This window comes from Scyliorhinus canicula, chromosome 3 (genome assembly GCF_902713615.1).
Source record: "Scyliorhinus canicula chromosome 3, sScyCan1.1, whole genome shotgun sequence".
Lineage (NCBI taxonomy): Eukaryota > Metazoa > Chordata > Chondrichthyes > Carcharhiniformes > Scyliorhinidae > Scyliorhinus > Scyliorhinus canicula.
Genome location: NC_052148.1, coordinates 134,947,570 through 134,968,134, shown reverse-complemented (window position 1 = coordinate 134,968,134; position 20,565 = coordinate 134,947,570). Strand labels below are relative to the sequence as shown.

The 20,565-nt window shown below is 42.7% G+C and overlaps 1 protein-coding gene across 1 annotated transcript in view; it reads right to left on the bottom strand.

The window, feature by feature from the left end:
• rfc1 (replication factor C (activator 1) 1) overlaps window positions 1-20,565 on the bottom strand; it is an 87,725-nt gene that overhangs the window by 33,591 nt on the left and 33,569 nt on the right. Inside the window, 8 exon segments of the mRNA XM_038791398.1 lie at window positions 2,591-2,730; window positions 2,732-2,916; window positions 4,988-5,047; window positions 6,152-6,256; window positions 6,875-7,054; window positions 12,814-12,921; window positions 14,252-14,652; window positions 20,040-20,133. Coding sequence (XP_038647326.1) covers window positions 2,591-2,730; window positions 2,732-2,916; window positions 4,988-5,047; window positions 6,152-6,256; window positions 6,875-7,054; window positions 12,814-12,921; window positions 14,252-14,652; window positions 20,040-20,133 — 1,273 coding nt within the window.

Here is a 20,565-nt window from a genome sequence, read left to right as displayed (position 1 = left end):
ATACAGAGGTGAAAGTGCTGGCTAAGTTGGTGGCGGGAAGGATGGAAGGTTGTGTTCCAGCGGCGGTTGCGGAGAACCAAACAGGCTTCGTAAAGGGCAGGCAATGTTCTAGCAAATATAAGGAGGCTATTAAATGTGATTATGACCCCGTTGAGAGCTCAGGTACCAGAGGTAGTTGCGTCCATGGACGCGGAGAAGGCATTCAACGGATGGAGTGGTGTGGTACCTGTTGAGGTCCTGGGAAGGTTTTGGCTGAGGTTTGAGGCCATGGGTGCGCCTATTATATGTGGCACCGAGGGCAAGTGTGGGGACTACGGAACATTGAACTACAAAGGGGAACAAGGCAGGGGTGCGGCAGTCGCCGCTGATGTTTGCACTGGCATTGCCTCCTGGCAATGGCTCTTAGGGGATCAGCAGAGTGACGAGGGATTATGAGGGATGAAGAGAGCATCAGGTAGCACAGTGGTTAGCATTGTCGCTTTCATAGCTCGAGGGTCCCAGGTTCGATTCCTGGCTTGGGTCACTGTCTGTGCGGAGTCTGCACATCCTCCTCGTGTCTACGTGGGTTTCGTCCGCGTGCGCCGGTTTCCTCCTACAGTCCAAAGATGTGCAGGTTAGGTAGATTGGCCATGCTAAATTGCCAGTAGTGCCCAAAAGGGATTGGCGGGGGTTGCTGGGTTACGGGTAAGGGGGCAGAGTTGTGGGCTTAAGTGGGGTGCTCTTTCCCAGGGCTGGTGCAGGCTCGATTGGCCGAATGGCCTCCTTCTGCACTGTAATTCTATGATTCTATGAGGTGTTGCTACACGTGGACGATCTACGATTGTATGTTTCAGACCCGCTGGAGAGCATGATGGGCCTGTTGGGGAAGTTTGGGGCGGTGGAGGAGGCTAGGGAGGATCTCAAGGACACGCTGCACTTGACTTTGGCGGGAAGGGTCAAAGTCGTGAAGATGAACATTCTGCCGAGGTTCCTGTTCATATTCCAGGCCCTCCCGATCTTTATACCATCGGTCTTCTTTCGAAAACTAGGCATGATTGTTTCGGACTTTGTATGGGCAGGAAAGGTGCCGCGGGTTAAGACGACCCTGTTACAGAGGCACAGGCAGAAGGGAGAGTTGGCGTTGTTGAACCTGCTACACTACTATCGGGCAGCGAACATGGAGAATGTGAGGCGGTGGAGGGAAGTAAAGGGGGTAGAATGGATTAAGACGGAGGAGGAATCCTGAAAGGGGTCCAGCTTAAGTGCCATGGTGACAGCGGAGATGCCAATGCTGCCAAGTAGATACTCTTGAGAGCCCTGTCCACTGTGAAGATCTGGAACCAGCTGAGGAGGCACTTTTGGATAGAGAGGATGCCGGTGTTAACACTGTTGTGTGAAAACCACGGTTTTAAGTGCTGGGGGGGGGGGGGATAGATGGCATGGATTGGAAATGGAGAGAAGTGGGGTTAGTCAAGTTGAAGGATTGTATCTGGAAGAAGGGTTTGTCAGTATAGATGAATTGAGGGAGAGTGTAGAGCTCTCGGGAGGAAGTTAGTTTAGGTACCTGCAGGTAAGGGACTTTGCGCGGAAGGTTTGGAAAGAATTCCCCAGGTTGCCGAGGTACACCCTGCTGGAGCGACTGCTACTTCCAGATGTGGAAGGGGAGGGCAGGATCAGAGACATATTCAAGTGGCTGGGAGAACAGGGAGGTGAGCAGATGAAAGAAGATTAAGGAGAAATGGGATAGGGAGCTGGGATGGGAGATAAACTGAGAGGATGAAGTGAGGCGCTACGAGGGTGAATGTGACCTCCTCAAGCACAAGAATGAGCCCGATACAATTTAAGGTGGTACACAGGGTACATATGATGCGGGCAAGAACGAGTGGGTTCTTTCAGGGGGTGGCAGAAGAGTGTGAGAAGCGTGGGCGGGGGCTAGCGAATCACGCACGTATGTTCTGGGGCTGCGATATATTGGAGAGATTCTGGGCGGGAGTGTTTGCGGTGCGAGCAAGGATAGTGAGGTGTTGAGCCGTACACTTTGGTGGCGATATTTGGGATATCGGAGAAACCGGAGCTGGAGGGGAGAAGACCGAAGTTGTGGCCTTTGCCTGCTCATTGCCCGGCAAAGAGTTTTATTGGAGTGGTGGTCAGCAATGCCACCGGGGTAGCGGCCTGACTGGGTGACTTATGCGAGTTTCTTCGGCTGGAAAAGATCAAGTTAAGGGGTTCAGCAGAGGGCTCCAAGGCAAGGTGGAGGATGTCCGTGACCGTGTTTGAGGAGTAGTTCGTCACCGGGGGGGGGGGGGGGGGGGGGGGGGGGGGGGTGGATTTGTACAAATGCAAGCAGATGTGCACATGCACACAAATACATGACACGAGGATATTCACCATAGAGGTTTGTTTGTGCTGGTACAACACGGGTATATTTCTTAATTGCTGTCTCCTTTTTCTAAACAGAACTCTGACTATGCTGATATTTATATTGTCTAGGAATAGCAAGACATGCAGCTATGATAAAGGACAGATTGCTTTGATGTAATCATTTATAATACAATCCTGAATACTAACTAATCCTGACTGAACCGGCACTGCATCAACATGTCATTCTCACCTATCGGTTTGCTGTCGCCAGAGTTGTTCACATGCCACTTTTTCAACCAGCGGACTAGTTTATTTGCACAACTCTGGTCCCCTTGTTGTCCTATTATATTCTTCAGCATTGCGGGTTTGTATTTATCCACCCACAGCAAACTGGGCTCTTCCTTGGCCTAAATTGCGAGTCTGAGGTTCACACTTCAGTGCAGGTTGACTGGTAAAAGGTTCTGCTTTGAACGAAATACGCCTCTTCATACATCTCGAAGATTCGCCAGTCTTGGGCGGTGACGGACTGCTCTTTTTATCTTCAATTGTCTCTTTGACGTCAGCGAGATGTTCTTGCTATGTTCCCTTTTTCTGCAACCTTTCCAGCTTCTCTTGCATTAGCACTTGATTTTTTAATCTGTAATTTTAAAAAGGAAAATAAATCTGCCTGCATCAAGTCAAAGCAGCTTAAATTAATACTCGTTGCTTTGAAGAAGTCTTTGTGCCGTTTGCATAGAAATGCTCATTAACCAACACAGAATCAAACAAAGCAATTCCACTACACACCAATTTCACAGTATTTCACACCAATTACATGCTTTTGATGTGCCATCATTGTTAAAGTAGGGAAATGTGACAGCTAATTTGCACGCTCAAAAGAACACTACCCCTCAAACAATTTCGAACCAACCCATTAATCCATTCATAATTAACACATAGCAGGATTTCATCCCATTTGTGATAAGATCCTACAATGTGTTAAAAATAGGCAGCTGTAAATACCATCAAATTTTACAGATGAGCTGTCTAATGGATTTGAACATGCACCAATGTTTATTTGTCTCCTCCTGTAGCAGTTAACATGCAGTGTTAAAAGCATGGCCCACACCAAGCTTAAGACATTGCAAACATGAAATGTGCTTAAAATCTTAAAAATAATTTTTATTGAAAAATTTTGTATTTATAACCACAACAAACAGCAATAAATACCAAGAATAACAGTCATAAACATTCGCCCAGCCTCAATGAACAAACATATTAACAACAAATTAAATTAACACAATATTAAGTTAAATAACCATAGAAAAAATAAAGAACACCCTCCTTAAAAGTGAAAAATGAAAAGATTCAAACTCTACTAATAACTGCAGGATTATTCTCACCATAAAAATCACACATGCAATATGGCACTAAACCACAAAAAACAAGTTCCCGGATTAGCTAATCTAGTCAGAGAAGTGATAGAGGGTAAAATAAGATTGCTTGAACTAGGTAAAGGGGGAAAAAGTTGGAAAGCAGCCAGATTTCCCACATGATTACTTCCAGGAGGCTTCTGGGACAAAAGGAACTGCAGCAACGTGGACAGAAGAGGTCTGATAATTAGGATCAACAGGCTCAGGCTGGAAACAATTCCAAATCCCCTCTTGTTCTCAACACATCTCAAGGATTTAGACTTCATATGGAGAGCACAATTTTAATCTTTCCTGGCAAAAACAGAAATAGGCTTGACAAACAGTGAGGATGATGACTGTAAAAGACTTTAGGAAGATGGAGAGGTTAATAGAATGGGTAAACATTCAGGTGGCAATTTAATATTGATGGGAGGAGTACTACATTTTGGCAGAAGACCATCAGGAATTGGGGTACACACTTAATGGAAGGCAACTGTGTCCAACCAGGCTTGCTTCCTCTTTCATCCAATTTCTTGAATCATCACTGATGCATTCCAGTCGTGTCATCCATGTGGACCAATTTCCTATGTGGCACCGAATCAAAATCTTTACCGAAATTTAAATAGCATCCACTGAATTTCCTCTGTCCACACGGTGTTATATGTTTAAAAAACTGCAAGAAATTAAACACCATGTTCCTCCTCTCAACCAGTCCTGACTTCCTACTCAAGTTTATATTTTTCCTTTATATTCAATCATCCTGCAGTGGTTCACCATTTGGGTTCCTTCATGACACTCTCCACTACTTTTCCCAAAGTGAGAGAAAGCCAGGCAACTGGCCTACCCCGAGCAGCCAATCAAATTAAAAGATTTTCACAGACCACTCAAACAGAAATTAAAAGCACTAAAACAGACCAAGTTAAAAGACTGGAATATACACAAGGATCAAGGTTGAAGATGAATATTCTGAAAAATGTTTTCAAAATGGACCCGGGTCCCCGGGAGGCCATATTCGGAGTGTCGGACCAGCCAGAGTTGGAAACGGGTGCGGAGGCAGATGTTGTAGTCTTCGTAACGTTGATCGCCCCAAGGGGGATCCTGTTGGGATGGAGAGCAGCCTCTCCACTCTGTGCCCTGGCGTGGCAGGGGAGACTTTTTGGAATTCTTGACTCTTGAGAAGGTTAAGTTTGAACTGAGGGGAAGGACGGAGGGGTTCTACAATTCATGGGCATTATTCATTATGTACTTTCAAGAACTGGATAACATTGAACATTAGTCGGGGGGTGACTACGGGTAATCCCAGATTCCTTTTTTGTCTTTTGTTTATGTAAACATGTGGGCTAATGTTTGGGGGTTGGTGGGAGGAAGGGATCGTTGTTATTGTTATGGGGATTGACATATTTGTTGCTGATATTGTTTATTGTTGGGTGTAAATTTGGGAGAAAATGTGAAAACGCAGAATTAAAAAAAATATTTTTAAAGGTTTTCAAAAGCAAGCTTAAAATAATTAGCTTTAAAAATCTAGGAATTAATCATTTGACTGCAGTGATGGAACAGTGATTTCTTCCAGGGTCAATCCTGTTGTTCATCAAATTGTATTAATCACATCACCGCCTGAGATTCCAGTTGCACCTGGCTGAACAAAATGCAGCATTTTAAGGAATTTCTAAGAGCGATGTTGGGCTTAAATTGAAAGAGTAAAAAAAATTTTGCGATTGCGGACTCTGAAGTGGGAACACAGGGCAGCCCAAGTGACAGATCGCAACTTCAGGATTTCTGCGCTGAGCTACGTATATCGGACTTCTGGAAGTTGTGGTCAGTTTCCGAGAGGTACTGACAGCGAACACAAGTTTGCCGTCAACCCTGCCCTCAAAATACAGCCCAATATTTGCAGCAATGAAATAACCAGAGACCATGATTTGGGGGTGCAAAGAGCAGACAGGACCTCACCACAACATCAGAACCAATCTGCAATTTAAGTTCCAACTTAAAAAATTTATTTCATCAATCACTCACTTGTTCTTACTACGCCATTAGATACGTGGCTTGGGATATAATCTATGTTTGAATATAACTCCTAACCATGATTTATTAGGTTAACTCACTCGTGAAACCTCAGATCAAACCAAGACAAGTCACCATGAGAGTGGAGAGAAGTAAATGGCAAACACTCTATCTTGGCAGAGTGGCCAAGAAGGACAGCATTAATTGCATTCAATGAGGCTTGTACAAGTTAGACTATCCTACTACAAAATAATGTGGATATTAGGGAGTAACCCATAAACAAACAACCATGAATTATTTTAATCAAAAGGATTGATACTGACCAACATGTAGCTGTTATCTTGGATTTTGAACCCTGCATAGAACGTCAAGTGAGAGCATTATAGATTGAGTACTTTATCTCTTTAAAAACTGACCTCATCTTCAGCTGCAATCTCATACTTTGATTTCTTCCCTGGCATTCTACGGATTAAATCCAGCAGTCCATCTTCATCAATTTGTTTTGTTCCAAGCATCTCTGCCTAAAAGGTTTTAAATAATGAATATAATCAAACTTAATTTCAACTAATACTGTTTTCAGAAAGGTCAATATTATAAATTGCAGGTCAGCAAAGAACGACAAGATAGAAATTTAAAAATGTTACAAACATCTGATTTCTAATTCGTTAGGATTCTATATTAGGGGCAGCAAAATACATTAATACGGCAGCACAGTGGTTAGCACAGTTGCTTCACAGCCTCAGGGTCCCAGGTCCGATTCCTGGCTTGGGTCACTGTGTGCCGAGTCTGCACATTCTCCCCTTGGCTCCGTGGGTTTCCTCCCACAGTCTAAAGATGTGCAGGTTAGGTGGATTGGCCATGATAAATTGCTCTTAATGTGCAAAAAGGGTTAGATGGGATTACGGGGATAGGGTGGGTTTAGGTAGGGTGCTCTTTCCAAGGGCCGGTGCAGCCTCGATGGGCCGAATGGCCTCCATCTGCACTGTAAATTCTATGATTACTTTACAGTTTTGTGATGGTGTTGCCTTTAATGCTACAGAATCATCAGCACTCACAACAGACTGGTCTCAACTGTTTCTCCATTATTTTTAAGACTGGTGTGCATACGGCTCAAGCATATGCTACCAGCAGATACTCACTTTGTCCAGTTTTGCTCGCCCACCTTCTCGACCAGTCACCAGGTAATTTGTTTTTTTGCTCACATTTCCTGTCAGTTTCCCTCCATGGCGTTCGATTAAACATTTGGCATCATCGCGTTCCATGGACTCCAGGACTCCTGTAATAACGAACGAAAGTCCTTCCAAGCAGTTCTCAGCTCCCTTAAATGAGAAGAATTTGAAGAATCAGTCTAATCAGAAGGTAACACTTTGCACAGGGCTTTTTGATGTTTGTGAGGATATGACAGAGTGAAACAGCAGTTTAGAACATAGAACAGTACAGCACAGAACAGGCCCTTCGGCCCTCGATATTGTGCCGAGCAATGATCACCCAACTCAAACCCACGTATCCACCCTATACCCGTAACCCAACAACCTCCCTTTTAACCATACTTTTTAGGACACTACGGGCAATTTAGCATGGCCAATCCACCTAACCCGCACATCTTTGGACTGTGGGAGGAAACCGGAGCACCCAGAGGAAACCCACGCACACACGGGGAGGACGTGCAGACTCCGGACAGACAGTGACCCAGCCGGGAATTGAACCTGGGACCCTGGAGCTGTGAAGCATTTATGCTAACCACCATGCTACCGTGCTGCCCCAAGTGAAAGCGCCATATCCTAACCACTAGACCATCAGGGAAGTTTAGAGGCTAGAGACGGAAGAAATGCTCATCAGGTGATGAATTTTTACTTGTTTTCTTCCCAAGAGTGCAAGAGTGGCATTACAAATATATACCCATATATAGGAGCAATAGATGGAAATGGCCTTGACAGAGCTTTAAGAGTCGATTAGAGGATGAGAAAGTGATTGGCAGAAAATGCAAACAATTTCTTGTGAGAACAGCTTTAGCAGTAGGAATGACGCAAGATCCTATTTGAGCATACTGGAGACACCGGGTCGGTACTTGAAGACAGACTAAGCTATAGCCAAAATGATAAGAATTGCTACAGGTTGATTTTAATTTGAGGGCCAAGAAAAAGATCCTTTGAAGATGTAGTAATTCAAGCACTGCACTGCGATAACAATGAAAGTCATTACATTGAATATAAAGCATTGAAACATGTCATTCAACCCAACCAGATCATTCAAAGGTTAATGCTCCATTTGAGCCTCTACACAAGGACCGTGAAATTTGAAGTACTTTGAAGAAATTACTTCAGTATAAAAAAGTGAAGAGGATTGGAAGACAAGCACAATGACGTTCTCCAGAGTACACTCAAAGTATTGCAGCTGCACGTATAAATTTTAACATCCGTGTATCTAATACAGTAGTATGCGCTGCTGCTCTTTTCTCACTCAAGAAAACCTTTATAAATCCTGACCACCAAAAATCTCAATACAATTGCTGGCTCGATCAGCTACTGGCCAATGACTGGGAATGAATGTCAGATCACCACAAATGTCTCTCTCTCTGCCCAGCGACCCCGATTCCCGAATGGAAGCACAAATGTTTAGTTTTCAGCTTGCATACACATAGAACATAGAACAGTACAGCACAGAACAGGCCCTTCGGCCCTCGATGTTGTGCCGAGCAATGACCACCCCACTCAAACCCACGTATCCACCCCACACCCGTAACCCAACAACTCCCCCCCTCAACCTTACTATTAGGACACTACGGGCAATTTAGCATGGCCAATCCACCTAACCCGCACATCTTTGGACTGTGGGAGGAAACCGGAGCACCCGGAGGAAACCCACACACACACGGGGAGGACGTGCAGACTCCACACAGACAGCGACCCAGCCAGAATCGAACCTGGGACCCTGGAGCTGTGAAGCATTTATGCTAACCACCATGCTACCGTGCTGCCCCATTGGTACCTGCTACACCTTGGAATTAAAACAAAAACTACAGGAACAAAGTGGATTCCCTCTTCACTGATCTTCAGACAATTAACCTCATAGGAGTGGCGTCAGGATAGGAGGAGGAAATGATAATTGATTGTAACAGAGAGATGGCTAATGGAACATTGTTTATATTTTGGATGGTTCGCTAGATTGGAGTGTAGACAATTTAGGAAAGATTGTAATTAGTCCTAGCTAAGCAGATCATGGAACCTAGTTGTATAGATATGATGTAATTAATGGGAGGAGACAGGTCTGTCAGTAGTTTTGCACTCTGATAAGATTTTAAGTTGAGCAGCAGTTTTGCCATGTGCTGTTAGGTTGAGCAGAAGAGTACTGGATCTCCTCTTGAAAGGAACTCGCTGAAGTTCCTGCAACTCTGCACAGCTAAACAAGTAAAATGGTTTTGTTAACTTTATTTAGAATTGGCATTTGAACTGTATTAGGTTGCTTAATTGGTATTAGTGGCAAGTGTAGATAGTGCATTCAGGTTTTTCCTTTTATTTAAGAACTGCTTAACTGATAATTGCAAAGCTGTTACTTTGATGCAAATGTATAAAGTTTGTTTTAACATAAAATAAACTTATTGGTCAGAGTAATCAGTCCTGGATGAAGTATCCTTTCCTCACAGTTTTACAAATTGTCTGGGGTTCTCATCCAGTATTAAAAGTTGGGGTCTGGTTTGGTATCCTAACACTTCACTGTAGAAGACTTAGATAACTTTCCAAAGATACTTGAAAATCAAAAAAGGTAAATGAGAGGGAGGAATTTAAAATAATCACTATCATTAGGGAAAAGCTGCTGGCAAAACCATTGAACCTAAAGACTGTCAGGACCCCAGGACCAGATGGCCTGCATCCTCGGGTCTTAAAAGGAATGATTGCAGAGAGAGTAAAAATCTTACAACACCAGGTTAAAGTCAACAGGTTTGTTTGGAGTCACTAGATTTTGGAGCTCAGCTCCTTCATCAGGTGAGTGAAGAGTTGGGTTCCACAAACTCATACAGACAAAGTCAATGATGCAAGATGATATTTTGAACGCGCGTCTTTGCAGGTAATCAAGTCTTTACAGGTGCGACTGGAGAGAGGGATAATCACAGGTTAAAGAGGTGTGAATTGTCTCAAGCCAGGACAGTTGGTAAGATTTTGCAAGCCCAGGCCAGACGGTTGGGGGTGAATATAATGAGACGTGAATCCAAGGTCCCGGTTGAGGCCATACTCATGTGTGTGGAATCTGGCTATCAGTTTCTGCTCGCCAATTCTGCATTGTCGCACATCCTGAAGGCCACCTTGGAGAATGCTTACCCAAAAATCAGAGGCTGAATGTCCTTGACTGCTGAAGTGTTCCCAGACTGCAAGCAGTGGCGTGCAGAGGGGGGGGCCGACGGTGCATTGGCCCCGGGCATCCATTGGATGGGGGCATCCAATCAGAGGTGGCCAATCCACCTACTCTGCACATTTTTTGGGTTGTGGGGGCGAAACCCACGCAGACACGGGGAGAATGTGCAAACTCCGCACGGACAGTGACCCAGAGCCGGGATCGAACCTGGGACCTCAGTTCCGTGAGGCGGTTGTGCTAACCACTAGGCCACCGTGCTGCCCCAGAGAAGGAAATAAGGTAGTAATTTTAAAATTTCAGCGGTGATAAATCAATTTTTGGAGGCTCACTACACTGCAGAGGCAGTTGTTAGCCCTTTATTCCTTTAACATGGTGTACCCTTTCTGTCTAGAGAAAATGGTGCTTCTCCCCATCCCCCCACACGCATGCGCATGATGTACGTGGTGCAACCATCAAAAGCAACAAGCAGACGTGGCTGTTCGTTCCTGCGTTTCCTCGAGTCATAACTCGTCTTTTCTTCAGCTTTTTGTGCATCTAGATTAGTTCTTTTACCTACTCAGGTCAGTGAATAGCTCTAGAACGGGTGCAACTACGTTTTTTATAGGTTTTTTGGTGATATTTAATGAAATATTTACGTGGGATGTAGTAAGAGTGAAGCCTGGATGATCGGAGGACTGCTATGGCATTTAATCTTGGAATAGGAGACATTTATTCCTTAACATGCTAATATTCGAATACAGATACCACTAATTTGCAAGTCTATGATATAAATTGCACAAAATTATCAGTGGAGAATCAGTGTGAAATAATTTGATACGAAGGAACAAAGAAATGAAATATGGTTTATCCGTCTGCAACTGACCGATCGTTTACCATTTTCTTCCCATTTTCTCATGCGTCTTACGGTTTTTGAGATAGAAAATGAAATGTTACGAGTATTTCGTGTACAACCGAGTGGAGCACAGAACAGGAAAAAAAAGAGGGCCAGAGTCGAAGAAGAGTCCCATCAAAGAGGGGCATTAGATGCATGGATAAAAAGAAGTAAAGAAGAAGTAGGAGAACCTGGAGAAGTAAAAGATGATGTGGGTGCAGAGAAGGATTTTTCTGATACGGATTCAGCTCGGTCAGAACATAATACTCTCTCTCCTCAGTCTCGTTGTCAGGATGTGACATGTGAAGAAAATAAAGAAGATTTTAGCATATTTTTGCAAATAAGCTGTTTGAAGAAACCGATTCCAGATCATTTGAAGATGACAATATTACAACATGGCCCTGAAAGATATCAGAATAAAAGTGGTCCATTTGCTGAGAAGGATGGGAGATCATTTTCCAAACAGTGGTTTGATAAAGTTTCCACAAACGGAGAAATTGTGGAGAGAAAATGGTTGTTATACTCTCCATATCGGAATGCATGCTACTGTTTTGTTTGCTTTTTGTTTTCAAAGGAGCATTTGTCGTCTGTGTCAAACTTTGGAAAGGAAGACGGTTTCTCCACTTGGAGAAAATTAAATCCAACAATACCTGACCATGAGAAAAGCCCTTCTCATAGAGCTCACATGAGGGAATACCTGAACCTCGTAGTTCGACTCCATCATTCAACTACGATAGATGCTGAACTTCAACAGCAAATGTCTGCTGAAAAGAAAAGATGGAAAGCTATAACTGAACGGATTGTCGAGGTGATATCCTTTCTGGCAAAACAGAATTTGGCCTATCGTGGACATCGAGGAGAAGGAATATCTGGGTTATCAGAGCCAGGGGAGACAGTCAGTGAAAATACAGGAAACTTTCTAGCTAAACAATCAGACTTTTGGCCAAATATGATGACATCTTAGCAAAACACTTGCAGAGAGGGAAAGAGAAACCAGAAAGTGTCACCTACTTGCCCAACAGAATTCAAAACGAAATAATCAATCTTCTTGGTGAAACTGTCAAGAAAAATATAATTTCCGAAATTAAGGACGCAAAATATTTTAGCATAATGCTGGATTCAACTCCAGATATTGCCCATGAAGATCAGGTTTCTGAAATTCTGCGTTACGTTCATATTGATGGAAACAGAAAAGTAGAAATAAAGGAGACATTTCTGGGATTTTTTCAAGTCAACAAGAAAGATGCAGTCAGCCTGGTAAATAAAATTCAGGGAAAATTGGAAGACGACAAAATTTCCATGAATGACTGTCGTGGTCAAGCATATGATAACGCAGCAGTTATGGCTGGAGTGAGAGGAGGTGTTCAACAAAAAAATCTTGAAGTTAACCCAAAAGCTGTGTTTGTGAACTGCTGTGTTTGTGAACTGTGGCACTGAGAATCTGTCTGCTCAATCCATAAACCTGTCTTCAATCTCAAGTCTCTTTTGATTACGTTTAAATCAGCATAATAATGAATTTAAATATGTTGTACCACCACAAATAGTACAATCAAATCTAACTGCAGAAAACAGTAGAGCAAATGATTGTTATACTTTTAAAAATAACCTTCCACTTTGGCTGAATATTATATATATATATATATATATATATGGACGAGACATACCATAAAACCATGCAATGAATTTTAAATAACTTTCTAATTCATATATTATGCTAATAGCCATAAAAGAATAATACAGCATACATTGGCTTTCAAAGATATTAGTTTCCATTGAAGTTTGAAAATGAACTTGTATATTGTTTACAACTACAAATATATTTGGTTTGCTTGCTTCTGTACATGTCTACCAACTTACCCGAGGGATTTCTTTAGTCCCCAGAGCTCGAGGTCCATCACGATTCAGGAAGCTACGATAGGCCAGGTAATTCTGACGCTTCTTTTCAGCATCCTCTGGGTTGTTGGACTATAGAAACAAAGATGCAAACAGCGCTCTCAGCAGCTGCCTACAAAATGCAAAGCTATCCCAGAAGAACCACTCTGATCTAAACTGCATACATTTCTGCTGAATGTGTTCAACAGCAGACTGCAAAGTAGGATCAATTATATATAGCCAGCCCTTAACATTAAGACAAGTTATCCTAACTGTAAAATAAAACAACATTTAGTGAAGTGTTCATACTGCAGTTGACCTGATTCCATTCTTTCAGTCTCAAGAAACCCAGTTGGCCCCATTTTATTAGTTAAGTGAGGATAAATCTAAATATTTTCTCTTCAAAGTACTCATCTAGTACTAATATGTACTAGCATATATTCCAGGATTTCCAGCACTTCTACCCTCAAACCATGCAATATCTATGACCCATCAGAGTCAATCCTGGACAGATACAACTCCTCTTACTGATTGGCACGTAATGGAGGTTAGCCCAAAGGAGCTGGGTTCTAATTGTTAAAAGAATATGTTTGCTTTCCATCGACATAGAATCATAGAATTTACAGAGAGTCTGCACCGACTCTTGAAAAGAGCACCCTATTTAAGCCCACGCCTCCACCCTATCCCCGTAACCCCATAACCCAGTAACCCCATGTATCCTTTCTGGACACGAATGGCAATTTATCATGGCCAATCCACCAAACCTGCACATAGAACAGTACAGCACAGAACAGGCCCTTCGGCCCTCGATGTTGTGCCGAGCAATGATCACCCTACTTAAACCCACGTAACCCGTATACCCGTAACCCAACAATCGCCCCATTAACCTTACACTACGGGCAATTTAGCATGGCCAATCCACCTAATCCGCACATCTTTGGACTGTGGGAGGAAACCGGAGCACCCGGAAGAAACCTACGCACACACGGGGAGGACGTGCAGACTCCACACAGACAGTGACCCAGCCAGGAATCGAACCTGGGACCCTGGAGCTGTGAAGCATTGATGCTAACCACCATGCTACCGTGAGGCCCATCTTTGGACTGTGGGAGGAAACCGGAGCACCCAGAGGAAACCCACGCAGACAAGGGGAGAACGTGCAGACTCTGCACAGATAGGAATCCAAGCCAGGAATCGAACGTGGGACCCTGGAGCTGTGAAGCAACTGTGAAAACTACTGTGCTACCGTATGCAAAATAGATTAGTACAACATTGTCCACATTGACAACAGGTGGGATGGAATTGGGGGGACTCTGAACAGGAAATATTCCTTTCCCATTTTGTCTGAAGGGAACTGCAACCTAAAGTCACCAACCATGCATCTGACCCGAAATACAGCAAATGTGACCAAAATGCTTCTCACCTCAGGTTTATTTGGGGATATTTTGTCCTCTTTGTTTGGAGACGTTTTCTCTGTTTTTGGAGAGACAGTTTCCCCTTTGTTTGGAGAGACAGTTTTCTCTTGTTTCTCTGGAGAACTCTTTGAAGATCTGGTTTTCTCCTCTTTCCTTGGTGAAATTCTCTTCTCGCTGGCAGGTCGGATCGGACCATTCTCGTTCACTCGTGTCAAATCTCCTTTACGTTTCATAGCAGCCAGTTTTGTACTCGTTTTGACTGGAGATGTTTTACTAAATGACTTTTCCACTTTAGTACTGGAAGACTCAGATGAATGTTGAGATAAAGTCCTCATGCTCTGTGACTTGCTACCTACTGATTTTTCAGTGCAGTTTTTCATATTGCTGTCAGTTTCACTCAACATCTTAGCTGAAAATTAAAATAGAAATTGATTTATGAAGTATTTTTTAATTTGCACATGAAGGCGAGGATGGAACCAGTCAGGAGTCCAGTGTTAATGGTAAACTTTCCCAAGTATGACTGAAGAGTAAAGCTCCCAGTGCTCCTGGGCACCCAACCAGTTTCTCTTCCTGCACACTCAGTTTATCATGGAACTCCACAGGGAACAAATATACATTTACACCACAAAAAACAGAATTAATTATTTATTTAACAGGGCAGTTAAAATTAGTTTTGGATTGCCAAAGCAAAGAGCTGTGGAATTCCAAGTTCCCTAGCAGAGTTCATTTTTAAAGAAAAAGCTTATTTGCTGCCTTTATTATTTCAGATGGTTCCATCAATTTTACAGAACTCAACCAGGAGCAAGAGTGCTTTAAAATGTGACTTAACCTTTCAAAATATTCAACAAAAATACATTCCATTGAAACACAAAAGCTCAGCAAGAAAGCGGCTCACTCGGGAAGTTAAGGATAGTATTAGATTAAAAGGTTACAATGTTGCAAAAAAACAAAAACAGCAGCAAATCTGCAGATTTGGGAGTGTTTTAGAAGCCATCAAAGGCCACTAAAAAAGTTGGATGAATCTGTTTTCACAGTAAAAGACACACGTTTCAGATCAGAAACAGGCGGTTAAAAAGAGTGAGGAAATTAATAGCAGAGAAAAAATATTGGAAAAAACATAAAAGGTCTAAAATCTGACAAATTCCCAGGACCTGATGGCCTACTCCCTAGGGCTCTAAAAGAGATAGCTGCAACGGTAGTGGATGTGCGAGCTATGATTTTCCAAAATTCCTTAGATTTGGGAATAGTCCCACTAGGTTGGAAAGTGGAAAGTGTTACAACACTTTTTATGAAAAGAGAGAACAATAAACCTCAGGCCAGTTAGCCTAACATCAGTTGTTGAAATCTATCATTAAGGAAGCCTGAATGCACTTAGAAAAACATAGTATGACATGCTTTTACTGAAGAAAAGTTCAAGAGTTTAAAATGTAACTAGTAGGGAAGATAAAGGGGAACCAGTAGATGCAGTACACCTGGATTTTCAAAGGGCATTCGATATGGTGCTACACAAATGGTTAATAGGCAAGGTAAGGGCTCATGGAGTGGTGGTAATGTATTAATGGATAGTGTATCAGTGAACTAAAAGCATTGGTTAATGGATAGAAAGTAAAGAATGGGCATAAATGGGATTTTTTTTCAAGTTGGCAGGCAGTGAATAGTGGAGTACCGCATGGATCACTGCTGGGATCTCAGCTATTTACAATCTATATTCATAACTTAGATGAAGAGACACGGAGTAATGCATGAATAAGCTGTGGGAAGACCAAGAGGCTAAGTGATCGAGTTCTGCTAACTGGGTGGGCAACAATATAGAGAAACGTGAAGTTATTCACTTTGGTCAGAAGATTAGTAAAGCAGATTAATTTTTTTTAAACGAGGAGAAACTTGTTGAATGTTGTTGTTCAAAGAAACTTGGGTCTGCTGATAGGACAAATGCAGAAAGTTAACATGATTAGGGTGGCAAATGGAATGTTGGCCTTTTGGAGTCCAACAATACAAAAGTCTTGCTCCAATTCTATGGGTTTTGGGAAGACCACATCAAGAATACTATGTGCAGTTTTGATCTCCATATTTAACAAAGGATATTCTTGCACAGGAGGTGGTGCAGTGAAGCTTCACTAAATTGGTCCCTGGGAAGATGGGGTTGTTCTATGATGAGAGGCTGAGTAAATTGGGTTTATATGCTCTGGAATTTAGAAGAATGAGATTCAATATCATTGAAACCTACAAAAGGGACTTGATAAGATAGATCCAGAGATTGTTTCCGCTGTTCGAGGAATCTAAAATACGGGGCACAGTCCCAGGATAAAGTGTCAAACATTTAGACAGAATTAATCTGCATTTAGAGAGACAGGGATTAGCCAACAGTCCGCATGTTTTGGTTATGGGGAGATCATAACTGACCAACTTGACCGAATTCTTTGGAGAGGTGACCAAGTGTGTAGATAAGGGCAATGCATTTGATGTAGTCTACTTGGGACTTCAGCATGGCTTCTTTTAGCAGAGGCAAGAGCCCATGGGATCCAAGGAAATTTGGCAAATTGGACCCAGAATTTGCTGAGTGGCAGGCAGCAGAGGGCAACGATCAAGGGGTGTGTTTCTAATTGGAAACCTGTGTCCATTGGGGTCCCGCAGGAAATCAGCGTTGGGCCCTTGCTATTTGTGGTTTATATAAATGACTTAGAATTGAATGTAGGCGAGTTGATCAGTACGTTTGGGGGTGATATGAAAATTGGTGGGATGGTAAATAGTGAGGAGAATATGGACAGGCTGGTCAGATGGCAGATCAATGGCACATGGAATTCAATCCGGATAAGTGTGAGATGATGCACTCGGGCAGGATACACAAGGTAAGGGAACACATGATGGACAGCGGGACCCTGGGAATCACAGAGGATCAAAGGGACCTTGGTGTACATGTACACCGTCCCTCAAGGTAGCAGGGCAGGTTGATAAAGTGGTTAAGACATATGGTATATTTGCCTTTATTAACCGAGTCATAAGAGTTTAAAAGCAGGGAGGTTATGCCGGAACAGTATAAAATGTTGATTAGGCCACAGCTAGAGTATTGTGTGCAGTTCTGGAATCCACGTTATAGGAGGAATGTGATAACACTGGAACGGTGCAGAGCAGATTTACCAGGATGCTGCCTAGGCTGGAGAGTTTGAGTCATGGAGAGATTGGATAGACTAGGGCCGTTTTCCTTGGAGCAGAGAACACGGAAGGGGAGTGGGGGTGGGAGGGACATGATTGAGATGTATAAAATGATAAGGGGCATAGATAAGACAGAAATAAACTTTTCCCTTTGGTGGAGGGATCAATGACCAGCGGGCATAGCTTTACAGTAAGGGGCAGGAGGTTGAACGGGGATGAGAGAAAAAACGTTTTCATTCAGAGGGTGGTGGGAGTCTCGATCTCAACGCCTGAAAGGGTGGTGGAGGCACAATCCTTCATTTAAGACGTATTTAGATGTGCACTTACGATGACGAGGCATACAAGGTTACGGAAAGTGATGGAAAATGGGATTAGAAGAGTTGTGTGGATGTTTTTGACCGGCACAGACACGGTGGGCCAAAGAGCTTTTTCTGTGTTGTCGACCTCTTATGACTGAGATGATAAAAAAATTGCTTCACTCAAAAGGGTTGTGAATCTTTGGAATTTTCTACCACAGAGGGTTGTGGATATTCCATCATTGAATACATTCAAGGCTGGAATAGGCAAGATTTTTAGTCTCTTGGGGAATTAAGCGATATGGGGAGCAGGCAGGAAAATGGAATTGAAACCTGAAGGCAGACATGCTCATGTTGAATGGAAGAGCAGGCATGATGGGGTCATATGTTCTACCGTTTCTTGTGTTCTTCAATTTCAGTGACAAAATGCACACATTTATTTAATGTATTTTTTAAATAAGAGAGCAGAAATGAGAATTGCCATGGACATGTATATTTTCCTAAAATGAGCATGCATTCATGGGATAACTAGTGACTGATGCAAGAACACAAAGACCCCTCACCCGTTGTCCACCTATCCCCATCCAGGGTAGTGTTTCATGGACAATCCCAACCCACCCCAACCTTTATATTTTCCTTTGATTCTATAATTTTGTAATTTAAAAAAAACTCAATCTCCTCTGGGTTTTTGCTACTTCAGTGGACAGAGCCCTAGGGTGTCCTCACAACTACAGTTTCTTATCCTGGGATCTTCCTGGTGAATGTACAGCTTATGGCTTTAATGCCTTATCCATAATGGTATGCTGGACATAAACATACACAATGGTCTAGCGAACGCTTGGTAAAAATCTATTGTTACCGGTTTAATTCCGGTACTCTATTTATTAAACTTGCAATTCTTTTAACAGACTCCGCTACTTCCCTTCAAACATTTAAGAAATTAACACCAACACTCAATCCCATGGCGTACTCCCATTCTTTGCATTTCCTCCCGTTGTCTCACCCTTCCCCTCATTAAATTGCACCTTCTACCTGTTTTTGCAATCTCCTAACCTGTGTCTTCCAGAAGTTTTATTTTAAAGATTTGTCAAAGCCCCTACTTTTGCGCCATCAACAGAATTTCAGCATCATGGTGCCTGTCCAAGTTCAAATCATCTGTACATACCAAGAACAAAGAACAATACAGCACTGGAACAGGCCCTTCGGCCCTCCAAGCCTGTACCGGTCATGATACCACCTCTTGGCAAAACCCTCAGCCTTCCTTGTACCGTATCCCTCTATGGTAGCAGTGATTAACACTGTTGCTTCATAGCACCAGGGTCCCAGGTTCGATTTCTGGCTTGGGTCACTGTCTGTGCAGAGTCTGCACGTTCTCCCTGTGTCTGCGTGGGTTTCCTCCGGGTGCTCCGGTTTCGTCCCACAAGTCCCGAAAGTCTTGCTGTTAGGTATTTGGACATTCTGAATTCTCAGCTTTGACAAAGGGTCAACTGGACTTGAAACGTTAGCTCTTTTCGCTCCCTACAGATGCTGCCAGACCTGCTGAGATTTTCCAGCATTTTCTGTTTGATTTCAGAATTCTCCCTCAGTGTACCCGAACAGGCGTCGGAATGTGGCAACTAGGGACTTTTCACAGTAACTTCATTGCAGTGTTAATGTAAGCCTACTTGTGACACTAAGAATTTTTAAAAAGATTATTATACCCATCCTATCCATGTGTTTGTCGAGATGCCTTTTGAACGCTGTTAATGTATCTGTTTCCACAACCTCCCCTGGCAACATTTTCCAGGCACTCACCACACTCGGTGTAAAAAAAAAACTTGCCTTACACATCTCCTCTAAACTTTGCCCCATGGACCTTAAACCTATGCCCCCTGATGTCTGACCCCTCCACCGTGGGAAAGAGTGCCTGGATTCTCCTTGGATTCCAAACGTTTCTCCAGACCAACAAATATCCATTGCTTAACTTTTTATTTTATATCTGTCAACTAAATTTTGTCCAGACAGCTTTCCTTCCTTTTAAACACTTCAGTGGTGTGATCTGTTCAATACTTACTACACCGAGCCTCAAATGGTGGAGATTTTTTAAAAATCTACTTTTTAAATCGTTATCATCAATTTAAGATTTCTTGACCTCACTTCCAATTACAATACTTAAAGGTTAGCTAGAAACCAATAAAAAAGGAGGAAACACCTTAGCATTATCCCAGTATTAAGATTTCCAACAATATGATCCAAAATCAAATGGCCGACCGGCAGCTTAGGCTTAGAATTCTGTGGAACGTTTAGCATGCGACCTTGAGGACTCTGGAAAGTGGATAACCACATTTTTATTTAAGTGTTCATTTACCAGAATGTTCCGTTGCCTGTTCATCTGTTTTTCGGGGTTCAGCCTTTACAACCAAGGAAAAAGATAGTTCCTGACCGTCAGAATCAGTGCGTGCCTGAAAAGGATTGGAATAAAATACAATTATTTTTAAAACAAATACTGCTTTTGCAATCCAATAACATAAAAGGTTCCAAAAGGGCCTGGCTCCACTTTTTAAGCTTCACATCTGCTGACCTGATGTTTACATTTCTCATTGAGCTACTGTTCTACTTGTACAAGCCTATTCACTTTTGGAGGGTGTCGCAGCAAAACATACGTCATCAAACACAACCAACATCTGGACAGTGTTCAGCAATAGAAATTTAGACTTTTATTTTTATCCTTTCTAGCCACTGGGCCACCATGGCTAAATAGTGTCAACATTGACAGAGCACTAGCACTCTTACCTCAATGAGAAACACACGTGTTCAAGTCCCCATGAACAAATGAACAGACTTTCACAGGGTCACAAGCTCAATGAAATTTGCTCTGGAGATTTAATTCTCCG